Below are 16,293 nucleotides of genomic sequence, written 5' to 3'. Positions count from 1 at the left end.
GTAATTATTTCACCCTATTACTATAAATGTTTTGTTTAGTGAACCCGAATCGTTCTGGGGAGAAATATTTTCAGAGAGTATGGAGACTGTCTGAAATCTGTTGAAAGACCTTCAAATTAAATCAACACAAGTAATTACTCAAAATAAATGTTAGCTTCAAAACTTACTTGGTGATGAGCAATGGAGAGCTGTTGATAGTATAAAACATGACTCCCTCTGAAGTGACGTAGTTTTTGAGAAAGAAGTATTTTCTAACTAAAATATTTGAATTGAATTCATGACCTTGATTTCAAGCACTGAAAGCCCACAACTTGTGCGACAAGGGTGCCTTTTCTTCCATTACTTTTTTGCAACTTTGCCGACCATTTGAATTCAAGTTTTACACATTTGTTATTTTAAGCATACATTATGTTGAGATACACCAAGTGAGAAGACTGGTCTTTGACAATTACCAAAGGTGTCCAGTACCTTTAACAAAGAAAAACTTTGTGGGGACCTTTGTAACATTGTGCATGTGTATGCCTACCCACATAAACACATAGGCAAGTCAGAATTGATTTTTATTGTGGTAAGTTATCTGAGATCATTTTTAAACAAAGAGACTTATTCTTTCACCCTGTACTTACAGGTAAGTGTTCCCAACCTGTTCCATCGATACTTGGTTGTTGACATCCACATTGGTCTCTTGGTACACATCTATACCCACTGAGTACGTATCCTTCATCACATACACAACCATCATTACAATACTGCCAACATTGTCTAGGGTCTAAGAATAACCTCTCAGACAGACAAGACGGTGGACAGGCATGGATACACGAGGAGTATGTAGAGTGACTTGGACATTCAACATCTGTTGCATTCAGAGAAGAATTCAAAATTACCAGAAGTTAAGATCCAAGGTATAGACAAATTTAAATTGTGTCTATACACTAAATGTGACCCGTTCTAACGAAATGAGGAATGTCGAGTAAAGTTTTTTTTATTACTGTAATTTTAGGTTGCCTAAATCTTGATTAAAGTTGCTATGGTTTTTTTTACCTTTTCGTCAAAAGATTAACAAAGATGTAATTGTTGTGGTAATTATCAAAAAACGTTCCAAAAATAACTCTCATGGAACAGCGAACATTCATTTAAATTACCCATTTTGCAAGCCTCGGATACTTGCATAGCAACTTGCATAGCGCCACCAAGAGATACTAATGGAAAGGTTATGACCTTAGCTGTCTAATACTAACGACAGTCACGACAAAACATGACGGCATACCATGTAACGAGGGGTTCTAAAAGGAAGCACTATTCCGTTAGTTGACCTTCTCATTTAGAAATTCGCGTAGCGAGATCAGTATGGCTCACTGACCTAGGCGTCTGTTAATCCATGCAGCGTGAGAGGCCGAGCCCCGACGCCTGCCATGTGATGGCTAGCTGGTAACATACGACATGCAGCATACAACGAGCAGGAACACAATGCGCGGGTACCACGCACTGCATGTATGTGTGTTATAAACTTTAAAACATTTGAATGTTTATCTAAAATCATTGTTTCATGGTTTTTCAAGGTTGAATTATTCAACACCCAAATAATTCTGAATGTAAAAGGAATAATCTTTCAGTTGACCTACATGTTGGGTAAGAAATATCGCTAAAATCATGAGAAACATGCACTGGAAAATTGCGAATGTTCCCTGGGGCCGATTTCACAAAGGTCTCAAATTGATCGTAACTTCAAATCAATCGTAGTTGCTAAGTAAAGTGTGATGTCACAATACAAATCTCTATGGTGATACTGAAAATTTGTCTTGCGATGAATTTTATTGCTTTGTGAAATCGGCCCCTGGTCTTCAAGCGGAGTATACCCGTGGGGGTTGATGCTATGCGCTGAGTGACAGCAGTGACAGCTGTCTTTACTCTATGTTTTGACTTGACAGAGTAGGAAGTTGGAAATATCAAAGCAAATGGCTCTAAAATTTCAGGTAAAGATTGTCAAACTTATTGTGGAAATTGTCTAAACATAATCTAACTTCTCGTTGAGTTGTTTGTTCATTTTGGTTATTTTGTTTGTCTGACTATGGGGGGTTAAAAATCAATGTTTTCATATCGTAAACAAATATTATTTTAGTGAGTGTGTGAGACGTATTTTAAAATTAATTTTCCTGGAGTTTATGTTTTCAAAAACGGGTTGTAAAATTAAGAGTCAAGGTCGTCGAAAATTCCACATTATTTCAGACAGGAAGGTCGTATGATCTTGATTTTTATTTTATTTAAAATGTTAAGATTTGCTTGTTTTGATTATTATGATAAACGCAAAAATGAAATTTAGTCGCAGTTCCTCAATTAGATAGAGCAAGTCACAAATGTGTAATGCAAAGATAAAGTTAAAATAGATACCAACATCACACACTCCCCGCATTTGTACTTGTTGAATCCAAGTAATGAACAACACGGGAAACAGACTGGTTAATTTTTATAAACAGTTTGGGGTTGGAACAAATAAAAATTGATTGAGCTAGACTTGAACCATTGACCTCAAAATTAATCTACCACTGTCTACCAACTGAGCTATACGGCCCTTAGAAGTTGTTAGAGCGCTGCGTTGGTACATTAATCCAGAGGTCATTGATTCAAGTTTCGCTGCAGTAAATTGTTTATGTTCAAGAAACCCAAATTAGTTTAATCCATTCATTGTTCTAATCAGTTTGGTACAAGGGACAGTTACTTACATCAGTGATGTCAGTCTGATGAATATTAGTGTAATAAGAATATGAAGTACTGATATTTACGGCAATTTATTTGGTCTCTCCAAGCAGGGTCAATCTGCACTCCTGCCTCGATGCAAAGCTGTGCGTAGTCGCTGATGTGAGTACAACGGTCAGAAGTGTCAGGAAGTGACATACACAGGTCATATTCACATCGATCGTAGTAAAGCTCAGGTGGTATTGTGCCAAAGCAAACTCCGAGAAGACCTGAACATGACAACAATTTATCAAAAACAAAACAAAAACAATCAAAAGCCAAGTACCCACTTTCTGTTTATGTAATGTTGCCCATGAATTATCAGAAACAAGTAATACAATTTCTTCCACAGAAGTAACAAATACTAATGTGCAAATTTCTTCAATCTGAAGGCTGTTGTTGGGATGTAGCACTTTGCTGTAGCAGTAGAAGGCATCATGCTCTAGTCACAGCCACTAGCCACAGAGCAACACATATTGACCACAATAACTATTTCTTGGCTTAAAGACCTTTTAAAAGGTCATGAATTTCATAAATATCTCAAGAAAATAACAGCTACATAAGCAAGTCTGAATTGAAATAACAGTTTGAAAGTCATTAAGAAGAAAATCTTACCAGTACTATCTCTGAAGATATTACAAGCATTGTCAGCTTGAGTTTTCTTAAGTGTATCAGTGTCACATGGATTGACAATGTCTACAGTATCACCACATGAATCCCAGCTGTTACCAAAGTCTAGAGCATTTGGTGCCTAGAAAATACACACACAAAAATATTTAACTTCAAAAATATATCTCTAGACATTTAACCTTTGCCATGTCATACAAGGCAACTTATGCACGGAAATCGGAGGCAACCAACCGCAGTGCATGCTACAGGACCAATTGCGTAGCACATGAGTAGCTTTTCATACAATATGTTACAATCCTCGAGAATAATATACGAACATTCAAATGTGAATGGATTCTCTTCTTTGAGATTGCCTGGAACTGGTTGCCTGTGAATTACTGCGTGTGACATGACCCTAACACACCATTTCAACAGGACAAAAAAGATGACCCCACATTTAAACAAGGATATACTTAGACCACAATTTTCAGACCAGAATAAAAACTTACCGAATCACCTGCTGGTGTGACAAAGTCATTGTCAGCATTGCCATCAAATGTTCCACACAGACCACAGAGTCTGCTGGATAAAGCATCAGATACATGTATCTCAACTTGTTGAACACCGTCCCATCGGATAAGAACATCAGGAAGGGGCAAAACTAGCACCTAATAACAAATCAATGCCTCCATGTTAAAAAAAAAAATGAAAATACAGTCTCAAGAACAGACTCCCCGGTAGTGCAGTTAATTATGATCATATAGGCCTACACAAGTAGTAGTCCCAGCAAATTGTCTATACTTTCCGCACGGGTAGTAGTTAAATAGCAGGACAGTTCTTTTCAGAACTGAGAAGTCTCCCGAACATCCGATAAATCTACTCGGCGGTAGTAGAATAAAGAAAGACAGAGAATAAACACATGGTGTTATCGCAAACCAAATATATAACTGAAAAAGCTAAGTGACTACACAAAACACAAGACATGCATGAACAGATGGTGTTGTTTTGTCATTTAGACTCTGCTAGGATCGAAACGTCAGGCCATTAACTATTGCATTTATACCATAATATAACCTTTTGTATTGGTAGGCAGTTTGCAACAGCTAATTCTATTTTCTCAACACACTATTTCAATACACGATTAAACTGTGCATAATTATTAAGATTACATTTGATAGGTAAGCAATCCATTTTTAATATCTCCAACAATCGGTATAATCGTCCAGACAAATTAAGTAAATTTACTAAAATATATAAATAAATTGAATCAAAGATCGTGAGTTTTTAACAAGGTAATTATTAAAGGCAACCAAATGCACTTCATGAAAATTGAACACTTCAGGAGTACCACATACATAAAGACACTGGACACTATTGGTAATTGTCACTTGGTGTATCTCAACATACGCATAAAATAACAAACCTGTGACAATTTGAGCTCAATTGGTCATCGCAGTTGCAATGGAAGAAAAAACGCCCTTGTCCCACAAGTTGTGTGCTTACAGATGCTTGATTTTGAGAATAACATTGTGAGAAACCGAGCCTTTCTCGGGCAATTAAAAGCACACAAATTTGTGTAACATGGGTGTTTTTTCTTTCACTATTTTCTTGCAACTGTGATGAACAATTGTGACTTAATTTTCACAGATTTTTTATTTTATGCAATGTTTAGATACACCAACAGAGAATACTGGTATTTGTCAACCACCAACCAACCAACCGTGTGGAAGTGTCGTGGCCGAGCGGTTAAGAGCATTGAATTCAAACTCTGGTGTTTCTGATCAGCAGAGTGTAGGTTCGAATCATGCCCAGCCGAGACACTTGTGTCCATAAGCAAGACACTTAACCATTGCTTTGTCCTTTCGGATGGGAAGTAAAGTCGTTGGTCCCATGTGTTGTGTAACGCATGTAAAAGAACAATCAGAGTCTGGAAACTGTCCAGGGTATTTATAATGAAGCATAATGCTGAATGTGTAGGTTTGTATTGGTCTAGTGGTAAACTTACCAGCCAGGATCCACTGAGGTAGATTTTATACGCAAAACCTATAACCGGTGGTTGATGTTGCACATTATTGATGTAGATCACTTTGTCTTGTCGCAATTCAATAGTCTGATTACGGGTGAAAACAAAAAAAACAAGGACCAAAGTTTAATATTAATAGGTTGGAAGGTGTGTTACAATGAGTGGTGAGACTTTTAGTCATCAGGGCCCAATTTCATCAAGCTGTTTAGCAGAAAATACTGCTTGAAAAATTTCAAGTTGGGCAAATTGTGGGTGGCAACCTGTTTCTGTTAACAATACTATTCTTTGCTAAGCAAGTTGTTGTGCTTACAGTCTTTATGAAATTGGGCCTTGACACTGAGATCTATACATTTAATCGTCCATGCTGCATCATACTCTACATATTCTATTTTGAACTTAGATTAAGTACTTACTGTAGAATGTAGAGATGCCGAGGTGACCCTGATTGCTGATTTGTATTCTCCATCCGAGGTCTGATTGATCTTGACCACATTTAAACCATCATCCATGTCACAAGTAGTAACCAGAGTGTCTTCACAGTAACCCATATAGTCATAAGTTAGGCCATCGAATGTCTTGTAATGGACGCCACCCACTACAGAGCAGCTTTGCAAAACTGCACAGTACAGAAAGGAAGACAAGGTCAACATTTTTTGGCACATTCAAGAGAAATGAAAGCTGTTTGGCCTGATTTTTGTCTTGCTTGGTAAACACAGTTGCCCAAAAAGCCAGTCCATTTTTTGACCTGGCCGGTCCATAACAACAAGTTCTAACCTAGTTTGTAGTTGATATGCTAAGTTCTTGAGTTATCGATAACTTTTCTTTTGGTCTAGCCATACTGACAATTAAATTTATATTGACATACATAGGAGGTCAAATAGCTATTTAAAGGCTTCTAGAGGATACCGAGACCAATTCACATACTAAGTTTGGAGAGGATGTCAGCTTTGTTTTATTTTGTACACACTTTCCAAATGGAAATCTTTACCCAACTAGGGACCTTATCATTCTCTTTTGTTATGGAACTTTCTGTTCAGCGCTTAGAAACCTTGTATTAAGCGCTATATAAATGCCTGCTATTATTATTATTTATTGTTATTATTATAGGTCCCCGGTTTTAATGTGTGTACCAACTTACATGTAGGCCTACACACACATTTCTGTGCTGCGGTCACTCTGTGGACATACATTGTGTGGACCCCTTTTTAGATCCACACTTTGTATGTAGAGTTGAAACACCCATGGAAGGACATGTACAGTATACCCCTTTGGTGGCTTTGAAAACTGCTGGGCACAAAAAATAAATAATCAAGAAACAAACTACTACAGCTTATTTATTAAGAGTAAGCTATTTCACCTGTTTCACAATTCGGTCCAAAGAACTGTGATGGACAAATACAGAAGTGTTGGAGGTCATCAACGAAGACACATTCTCCACCATTCATACAAGGACTTCTTGCACATGGATTGGCTACAAATAACAAAAAGTATTGAACACATCTCAAAAATCTTTTTCAACCCCTTGTCTTTAAGGGCAAAGGATACATTTTGTTATTGTCAAAATTCTCGCTTGGTGTATCCAAAAGTGCATAAAATAACAAATCTGTGAACATTTGGGCTCAATTGGTCATCAAAGTGTAAAGATAATGATGAAACCAAAACACCTTTGCTACATAGAATCAAGTGCTTTTAGATGGCAGAGCAAGGCTTTATGCTTGAAGACTTAACTCAGATTCAAATTTTAGGGTGAAAACATTACCCCTTTCCCCAACACTACATAACTTCAAAAGGAATTGTTTCTAGCAATGTTCTATTTACCAGTGCTCTTTACTAAGTAATTTGTATGGTGATTAACTGGAGGAGTGAATTATATGACACTGGTTTGCCGTTTGTTTTGCTACACCACCCTGACAGAAGGCTTAGTGTGACTTTCAGATTATATGCTGCATGAAGTTTTGGAAATAAGCTGTCAAGTTAAAATTTCAATCAAATATTAATTAAAATTGAATAAATCTAGCAATGACTTGAGATAACTCCTTAACATAAGCAACTCACCTACACATCTCAATCCATCTCCTTCATATCTAGGATCACAATGACAACCAAACCCACCAAAATAGAAACCACAGAAAGCATTCTCATGACATTGTTGGGGTTCACATTCCACACGGTTACCAGGGTAGCAGGTACAGTGCATTCCACAATCACTGGTAACAAACTCTTCATATGGCTGCAATCAAACAACAATCAAGAGAGGTAAGCAAGCTGAACAGCCATTCACTAAAAGAGGCATTATAAGACTATTAAATTAATTATATTAATAAAGACCTTTATAGGCAAAAACACATCCACCTAAGGGGTGCTCAATGCGCTCACAAAATTGAGTGTCATAAGGTGTAATTTCAGTTATGTCTTGAATTTATTAACAGTCTCACATATCTTCACTAAATAGGGAGTTTGTGCCAAAAGGGAGGTAGAGCCAAAGCTAATGTTCAATCACCCAACGATCAGTTTGATTTTGGGCCGACTAGAGAAAGATCACTGGAAGACTGGAGATCTGAGCGAGATGGCTTAAAAATGGATGATGATAAGAGGAGTAATGTATTAAAGGCAGTGGACACTATTGGTAATTACTCAAAATAATTTTTGGCATAAAACCTTTCTTGGTGACGAGAAATGGGGAGAGGTTGATGCTATTAAACATTGTGAGAAACAGCTCCCTCTGAAGTGCCATAGTTTTCAAGAAAAAGTAATTTTCCACAAGTTTGATTTTGAGACCTCAGATTTAGAACTTGAGGTCCCGAAATCAACCATCTAAACGCACAGAACTTCGTGTGACAAGGGTTATTTTTCTTTCATTACTATCTTGCAACTTCGATGACCGATTGAATTCAAATTTTCACAGGTTTGTTATTTTATGCATATGTTGAGATACACCAACTGTGAAGGCTAGTCTTTGACAATTACCAATAGTGTCCACTGCCTTTAAGGTGAGGAGAACTAGACAGCCATTTCACAAAATCAACTTAACCACTTTCACCTAAATCCAAATTATACTCAGCATGTACACTAGTTATTATGTCATGGCTAAACTAAGATGATCTAACTATATAAACGAGCTACAAACCTGAGCATAGCGTGTCTCTTCATAGACACATCCACACTGGTGTTTAGGAACACATTCATTCCCATTGCGATAATGACCTGGTGCACATTCACAGCCAGCTTGATCAGCATAACCACATGGAATGCTGACCTCAGCTATGGCTTCCAAACAGGTTGTAGGACAAGGCTTGGTAAGTCGTCTAAAGTGAGAGCTAGGTGGACACTGGGGAACTTTAATCAAGAGAAAGAAAACATGGAGTCAGGTTTTCTTTCAGATGAAATCAAACCAACAACAAATGTTAACCATTTTCTTCACATAAAGCTGTTAGGCAGAAAATACTGCTTAAAAAATGTATTTGCTGAGGAAAAATTGAGTGGCCAGCAATGACAATAATGTTAACTTGATGAAAATTTTGGTTGGTAACGTGCTTCTGTTCAGCAATACTTTCCTGAATTTGCAAGTTCTTGTGCTTACAGGCTTTATGAATTTTGGCCCTTTATACCCAAGTTGAATTTTTACCAAATGCTTTAGCAGTATAATATTGAGCATTTGATAAAGCTCTGAAAGCAGTCTCATGGTCTGTAATAAATGTTCACTTAAAAACATACCACATATTTCTGGGCTTCTCCAGAAGCCAATTTCAAAGGAGAAATCTAAGCAATGTGCCTCCAAAATACTCAAATGACGACAGACTGTGTTTGGATCATTAGTAGCACAAACATCATACACACAGTCACTGAAAAATCCATCAGGACTTATATGTTTAATGCAGTCTGCAAATGGTCCTGTAACAAGACAAAATATAACAAGAAAGTTAAAGGGAAGGTATATCACTCTTGAAATCAATGGCAATAAAAAACTTTGGTTAGAAGAACCCAACAGCAGCTTTAGATAGTACATGTATAAAGCCTTTAGAGAAATAATTTACTATGAGGTGATGTGGTTATATAGTCTGTTTCGCCCTGGATTTTTGGCAATATCTAAAAAAAAAAAACACCATTGGAAATTGAATTTTCAGACAATGGTATACTGTGCATTTAATACTGATAATATTGGAATAGCTTGTAATAGTGGCTTCTTATATAGCGCACATATCCGTCACTCAGTGATGCTCAAGGTGCTTTAACATACAGTATTTCCTGTAAGGTATGTGGAACTTAACTTGAATTATGAGATCTAATCCTGATACCTAATGTAGCACTACGTAATGGTTTTCAAGGTGCTGTTGTGCAATATGCTATGACCTCATACATGTATCTATGTAAAAGTATATTTTGAATGCTGATAATCATACCTGACTCATCTCTTATCATTCCACACTTAAGCTCAGCTGCTGATCGTTCAATGACTCCATTACAAACATGTTGGAAGTCATTTCCAATGTCTTGACATTCAGATCCTTCAACAATCCAACTGTTGCCAAACTCCACTGAGTTACTCACCTTAATGTAATCAATATATGACATTATATCATTTACAAATAATGCACTGTTGTATGTTCCATTTATTATGCTAAATTCACATTTGAAACGTTAATTTGGTCAGAGGGCATGACACCACTGACAACATTGCACGTTTCCATCCACACCTTTTAAAAAAACTGAAAAGGAAGTTCTCTAAAATATGTAAACCGATGGTCCATTTCAAAGTAGAATAGAAAACATTTACAGTTGACATGACCTAGTTTGTTAAACTTCAAAGGAATTAAGAACATCAAGAATAATGAAGTAATAGTATGACATAAAGGTAAAAACATCAAAGTAGCTCAACGATTGTCAAATGATGATAAAGTGTACTAACTCTGCGTCCATCAGGTGTTTCTTCTAACAAGTTGGTAGGATCTCCATCCACATTTCCACACAATCCGCATAATGGGCCAGTGAAGTTGTTTTTAGGTACATTAACATTCAGATCACTGTCACCGTCCCAACGAATCGTTACACCAAGAACTGTTGACAGGAGCTGGTATGAATAATGACAAATAAATACAATATGTTGTCAAACTCAATCCAAACAACACAAGTGTTGAAAGCAGCTTAGACTATTTGGTGGAGTGGTAGACGATTTCAAATTTGGCAAGAAAACTCTTCTAAATATTCCACTTTTGACTTCATTCAGTAAAACAATTTTGGGTTGAACAACAGAAAAATGAATAGAGCGGGATTTGAACCAATGTGTACTACCTCCAGGTTAACGCACAGGCACCCCACCAATTAGCACTCCTCATTTTGTCATTATCTTTGCTCGAGGTGCCAGTCTCAAACAATACAAGCTTTAACTGCTGTGTAGCCTGGGATCACACCCGAGTTTACGACACAAGCTGGGAAGCGGCAGCCAAGGGACCAATAGAGGGATGTGACTTTTTTATTTAAAACATCAAGTATTCAAACAGAAGGGAAACTGACTGTGTAAATTTCAAATAATTTTGGGTTGAAACAAAGAAAAAAATTACCAGTTTGAAACAAATTAATAGGAAAGCAGCCTTTTCTGGAATGAATGAAAATGCAAATAAATAAATAAATAAACTTTGAACACAAAGTTGTTAAAGTTGTTCTTACCAGATGGGAGCCTGACGTCAAGATACCAATTCCTGGTATAATAAGTGGAGCACTTGCTTCCGCACCATTAAAGGTAAATCGTTTACCTTCATACATATTTATGAACTGAAAAACACACAAACAACTATCATGAAATCAATTGTTGAGTATTATTTTATGACAAAGATGCATTTTAGTCTGCATACCTTTTTGTTTGTAATACTTGTTTTGGGGTTGAAAGTGCTACTTAGTTAGCTTTTATCATTTAGACTTAAGTCAGTTGTAAAGCAGTTTTAACTCTATTGGTTTTAACTTGTGTGTCTGAAAGCTCTTCAAACTTAATCGATTTGAGTTAAATCGGTTAGCGAGGATGGTTTAATATCTATGTAAGCCCATGGTACGCTTCAACATTACATATCAAAATGAGAGAAAACAGTGGGTTTTTTTGCTCAGATCATTATCATCTTGCACACATCTTTTTCCCCAAAAAGTTCAGTTTTCCAAAAAATCTTATGTTCCCTGTGTGCAATACAAATAACCAATACCAAGTCCTATCATACTTTTATGGATACAGCTACTCTGACCTCCAAGCCTAACTTTGAACACATAATGGTTTATTACTTACCAAAGTTCCTTCCAGCTCTATGCGTATTTCACTCAGTTTAGTCAGACCAGGTGTGTCAGGCACCAACTCATTACGGATGTGAATACGGAATGAAGGGTTACCATTCGAGTGACAGGGCTCTACAAAACGATACCAGCAGGTGCCAAAGAAGTTGTAAATTGCTTTATCAAAGATATGTATGTGTTGTGGAATGCCATGGGAGCAACAACCGGCCTGGGCTGTAGATTTTAGGAAAGAATATAGAGAATAGCTAGAGTTAATATAATATTTAACAGATGTATTGAGTATACAGTGTAAGAGTAAAAAGTAAAATCAATATTATCATCATCATTTAAGCTGTGTTTATGCAGTATAAGATGTAGCCCTCCTCATGTAAATGCCATTCATTTCTATTTCTTGCAGCTCTGGACTCCATGTTGTTCCTGCATATATATACACTAAGTTGTCTCTCCATCTTCTTCTCTAGTTGATCAGGGAACACAATTAAATAGTGACTAATCAGGGAGGTTGGCTCAATGATTTCTTTCCCTGCCTCTCACCTCTGTGGACCCAAAGCCTCGCATGTGGATTTGGTTTCAGTCCCTACCTCATTGCTTGTGTTTAAACCTGTAACTAGTCACACTATAATACCACCTGTACCCTAGTCAATAACACCATACTATACAGAAACTTTAGGGTTTGGTTTGCCTTCAAAGTTTGCTACTTACAAATGTCACAACGAATGCCTGTCCATGGAGCCTTGCATATGCAAACAAACTTGGTTTCCGACAAGGACAACTCTGGTGTTTTCAAGGTGACACATTCCCCATCATTCAGACAAGGGTTGCTGTTACAGGGGTCAACTGAAATATACCAAGTAGATACAACAGATGGATGCACTATGATATAGTCAAGGATTGCTTGATAAAGAGATCAAGAAAATAATGGCCAAACTAACAATAGTAAACAAAAGAGTCGGGCTCTGATCATAAACAGGGATATGAAACTTGTAGAGTTAAGAACTGAAGGATCATGTGGGATAGTATAGGGGCTTTGCTTTAGCAGCACCTTGTCTCTGGAACTCTTTACCATCATCCTTGAGGTCATGCTTCAGCATACAAGTAGTTGAGATCAGCTAAAAACACACCTGATGGCCATAGCTTTCAATTAGTTTCTGAAATTTTGTTGCTGTCCTTATCAGGATGATCTTATTGGGTGCCTTGGGCACTCATAATAGATATGTGCACCCTAACAATGAACAATTATCATTATTATTAAACAAGGATTTCACAAAAGCCGTTTTTAAAGGTTTTAGACATTTCATCAAAGCGAAATATGATCAAAAGAGAAATACCCCGTATTCATTAATATACATTAATATACCTTCCAGCTATGATACCTAGATTAATTAATTTGAGAGATGAGTAATCTTACCTGTACAGATGAGACCATCTCCATGATATGGAAGTAGACAATAGCATCCATACTTGTCATCTACAATTCCACAAGTAGCATCACAGTGGCAATCTAGAGGTTCACAGTTGATCTGACCAGCTACACATTCACACTTCTCATGACAGTCTTCGCGAACGAACTCCTCGCCATTCTACATATAAACATAGTCCAAAATATCAGATAACGGTACGATACATAACGGAATCTTTAAATAGCACTAGTATTTCGTGCATCACCAAGCTAATCTGCATCATCAGTACTTAAGCAGCATGCAGCATCAGAGTTCAGCTTTCATTACACGATGTTAATGCAAACCTTATTGTATGAATATTTTTCACAAAATACATTTATACCTTTTTGTCTTGATTTTTGCTCAGCTATAAGTAATATTTTCTGCTTATGCTTGTCCTGAAGTTGATCGAAGCATTGAGATGTCAACCACTGCTTCTTTTCAGAAACAACACTACTCAATAGAGATTTTATAGCGAGACTGCAAACCTCCCCTAATTATACTGCCACCATGCAAAGTTTCAAATCCTACTAATGCTTCTACAACTTTATAAGATAAAATTGCCCCGCTCCCTTACCAAGTAATAAGCACCATCATGTTCAATATCTCTACAGCCACAGTCCTCTCTTGGTACACACTTTGTACCACTCAAGACAAATCCTTCATTGCACTGACATCCCTCTACACAATCAGTTCTTGTGCACTCTTCTTGGGGTCCTCCCATTGTGGTGTCACAGGTAGGTACACATGGACTCATGCAGAAATTGTATGTGGAATTCCCCGGGCAAGGTACATCTAAGATACATAACAAACAGCAAAAGTAACTGAGAACAGTACAAATTCATTTTAGTCATTTTGATTTGTACTGTGTTAAAGCCATTGGACCCTTTCGGTACAGAAAAAAAAATAAAAGTTCACAGATTTACAAATAATTTTTAGGGTTTACAGAAGGTAATGGTGAAAGACTTCTCTTGAAATATTAGTCCATGAAACGCTTTACTTTTTTAGAAAACAGTAAAACAATATAAATTCTCGTTAGCGAGAATACGGATTTATTTTAAACACATGTCATGACACGGCGAAACGCGCGGAAACAAGAGTGGGTTTTCCCGTTATTTTCTCCCGACTCCAAGACTGATTGAGCCTAAATTTTTACAGGTTTGTTATTTTATATATAAGTTGTGATACACGAAGTGTGTGACTTGGACAATACTGTTTACCGAAAGTGTATAATGGCTTTAAGGCCTGGACTATGGAATAACTTACCTGTGCATGTTTGTACTGCTCCAAATGTGAAATTGTTCAAAAAGATTTTAAAACTTTTCTTTTTCCAAAAGAAGTGTAACTTTGGGTTTTTAACATAAATTGTATCTGATTTATAACATTGTTTCTGTAATATTGCCTTCAAATGTTATTTATTTTTCTTGATTTGTTCCGATTTTGTATTTTTTTATTCAATGTACTCCACGTTAACTTTTGGTTGAAAGCTCAATGTTTTTTTTGGAAATGCGCCTCATAAATGTTTTTACTTTGTTTGTATGAGAATTATTAGCACTGTTACCAATGTGAGGTAAACAGGAAACAATATAATGGATATTTTATCTTGAAATAGCATTGGTGTAATTTTGTCAACAGCTCAAATTTTACTTACCACAATGTGCTCCTGGTGTTCTGAAAGGTTCTGGACGCCCACAGTATGATCTACAAGCACCTACAGTATTGGCAATACGTCTACAGCCTTCTCCTTCATAATCCCCAATAAAACACTTGTCAAAAATACAGGTTAAAAGATGGTAATTGACCTCCACTGCTTCATCACATTGACCTATTGACAAAAAGAAATACCATTAGACAATAGTTTACAAATAAACACCTATTCTGTCTAAACACTGAATAGTACGAATTAACATGGATCTACATGTATATACAGCGCTATTTTGTTGTCATTGCTAAGTAGTTATGGAAAAAAATGCAAACAAATATCAATGGTTAATGAACAAAATGTGTAAAGTTTTAATATGTTTATTTTCCTAAACTTTTATTTCTATGCTTCTTTTACTTCTTTTACTTAACTTTGCCCCATCAAATAAAAGAGTAATAAAGTGGCTTCAACAAAAATAGTTTGTTGAAACCCAAAATCAAGGCTAAGACATAGCAACTCTGTCATGAAATAAGATTTCCTATTATTTATTATACAAGATTGCTTATGAAATGTCTATTTCATCTTTGGACATGTCTGGTAAAACCTTAACAAAACTGGAAATTTGATTGGGGGGAAGGAAATAGCTGGGTCTTAAACCATTGTGTACCGATTCTTTTTTACCGATATAAATTTGTTATTACACATTTTGCAAGTGTCGTGGATGTGTCGTGTCTGACCAGACAGTGTGGGTTTTGAGTCCAAGTCGTGACACTTGTGTCCTTATGAAAGACACTTAACCATTGCTTCGCCCTTCGGATGGGATGTAAAGCCGTTGGTCCCATGTGTTGTGTAACACACGTAAAGAACCCAGTCGCTTATCAAAAAGAGAAGGGGCTCATCCTGTGTTCCTGGCTGTTGCTACTGAATGTGCTGTAGCACCTTGTGAACCCTTAATAAGGTGCTACAGAATTGGGTCTCAGAATTCTTATTTTCAAAAACCATCTTTCTGTAAAACGTTTATACTAAGTGCCTTGAGTACCTTGTTGGTAGATACATGCACTATATAAGACTTCCATATTATTATAATTTATTCGTTTGAGAACATAGTGTTGAACCTACCTGAGAGACCACTGATTTCATCCATGCAAGAAGTTGTCACTGAATCTGATCTATCAGGACAGAAGGAAGCTAGAAGATCAGAGTTGGAGAAGACGATGCTTCCCACGATGCTTCCAGAATCTAACATACACTCCTCATCCTCCTCAGCCCAACTATTAACAAACTCTGCATAAGTTACAGACTGCAAACAAATTGGAGCCATACGTAGGATTTAGATACAGAGAAGAAAATCCATTAAGGCATATGGATTTAAAAAGACTTACTACAAAATTGCTGTTATTGATTACTATTCAACTTAATTCATTATTCAAGTTGCTTTGATTTATGTACTTTTTACTCCTTTGACTTGTGGGTGTTAGTAATCTGTTTTCTTCTTTTGATGTAGTTTGGTTTCAGTTCAATTTAACTCAATATGCTTAGTAGAGAACGGTTACCAGCCAAAGTACCATATTTTA

The 16,293-nt window shown here is 36.7% G+C and overlaps 1 protein-coding gene across 2 annotated transcripts in view; it reads right to left on the bottom strand.

Moving 5' to 3' along the window:
- LOC117305535 (IgGFc-binding protein-like) overlaps positions 1 to 16,293 on the bottom strand; it is a 110,216-nt gene that overhangs the window by 20,022 nt on the left and 73,901 nt on the right. For both annotated transcript variants that reach the window (XM_033790411.1, XM_033790412.1), the window contains exons 72-90: positions 15,839 to 16,019; positions 14,729 to 14,902; positions 13,655 to 13,872; positions 13,047 to 13,218; positions 12,341 to 12,475; positions 11,634 to 11,851; positions 11,030 to 11,134; positions 10,272 to 10,433; positions 9,766 to 9,913; positions 9,080 to 9,256; positions 8,493 to 8,701; positions 7,421 to 7,595; positions 6,723 to 6,836; positions 5,779 to 5,981; positions 5,348 to 5,452; positions 3,852 to 4,010; positions 3,349 to 3,484; positions 2,781 to 2,963; positions 627 to 853 (exon numbers count right to left, since the gene is read on the bottom strand). In XM_033790411.1, the coding sequence (XP_033646302.1) occupies positions 627 to 853; positions 2,781 to 2,963; positions 3,349 to 3,484; positions 3,852 to 4,010; positions 5,348 to 5,452; positions 5,779 to 5,981; positions 6,723 to 6,836; positions 7,421 to 7,595; positions 8,493 to 8,701; positions 9,080 to 9,256; positions 9,766 to 9,913; positions 10,272 to 10,433; positions 11,030 to 11,134; positions 11,634 to 11,851; positions 12,341 to 12,475; positions 13,047 to 13,218; positions 13,655 to 13,872; positions 14,729 to 14,902; positions 15,839 to 16,019 (3,201 nt within the window). The remainder of the gene's footprint in view (positions 1 to 626; positions 854 to 2,780; positions 2,964 to 3,348; positions 3,485 to 3,851; positions 4,011 to 5,347; positions 5,453 to 5,778; positions 5,982 to 6,722; positions 6,837 to 7,420; positions 7,596 to 8,492; positions 8,702 to 9,079; positions 9,257 to 9,765; positions 9,914 to 10,271; positions 10,434 to 11,029; positions 11,135 to 11,633; positions 11,852 to 12,340; positions 12,476 to 13,046; positions 13,219 to 13,654; positions 13,873 to 14,728; positions 14,903 to 15,838; positions 16,020 to 16,293) is intronic.

This window comes from Asterias rubens, assembly GCF_902459465.1.
Source record: "Asterias rubens chromosome 8 unlocalized genomic scaffold, eAstRub1.3 super_scaffold_89, whole genome shotgun sequence".
Classification (NCBI taxonomy): domain Eukaryota; kingdom Metazoa; phylum Echinodermata; class Asteroidea; order Forcipulatida; family Asteriidae; genus Asterias; species Asterias rubens.
The sequence above is the reverse complement of the archived record's forward strand: the minus strand, read 5'-3'. Positions and strand labels throughout refer to the sequence as shown.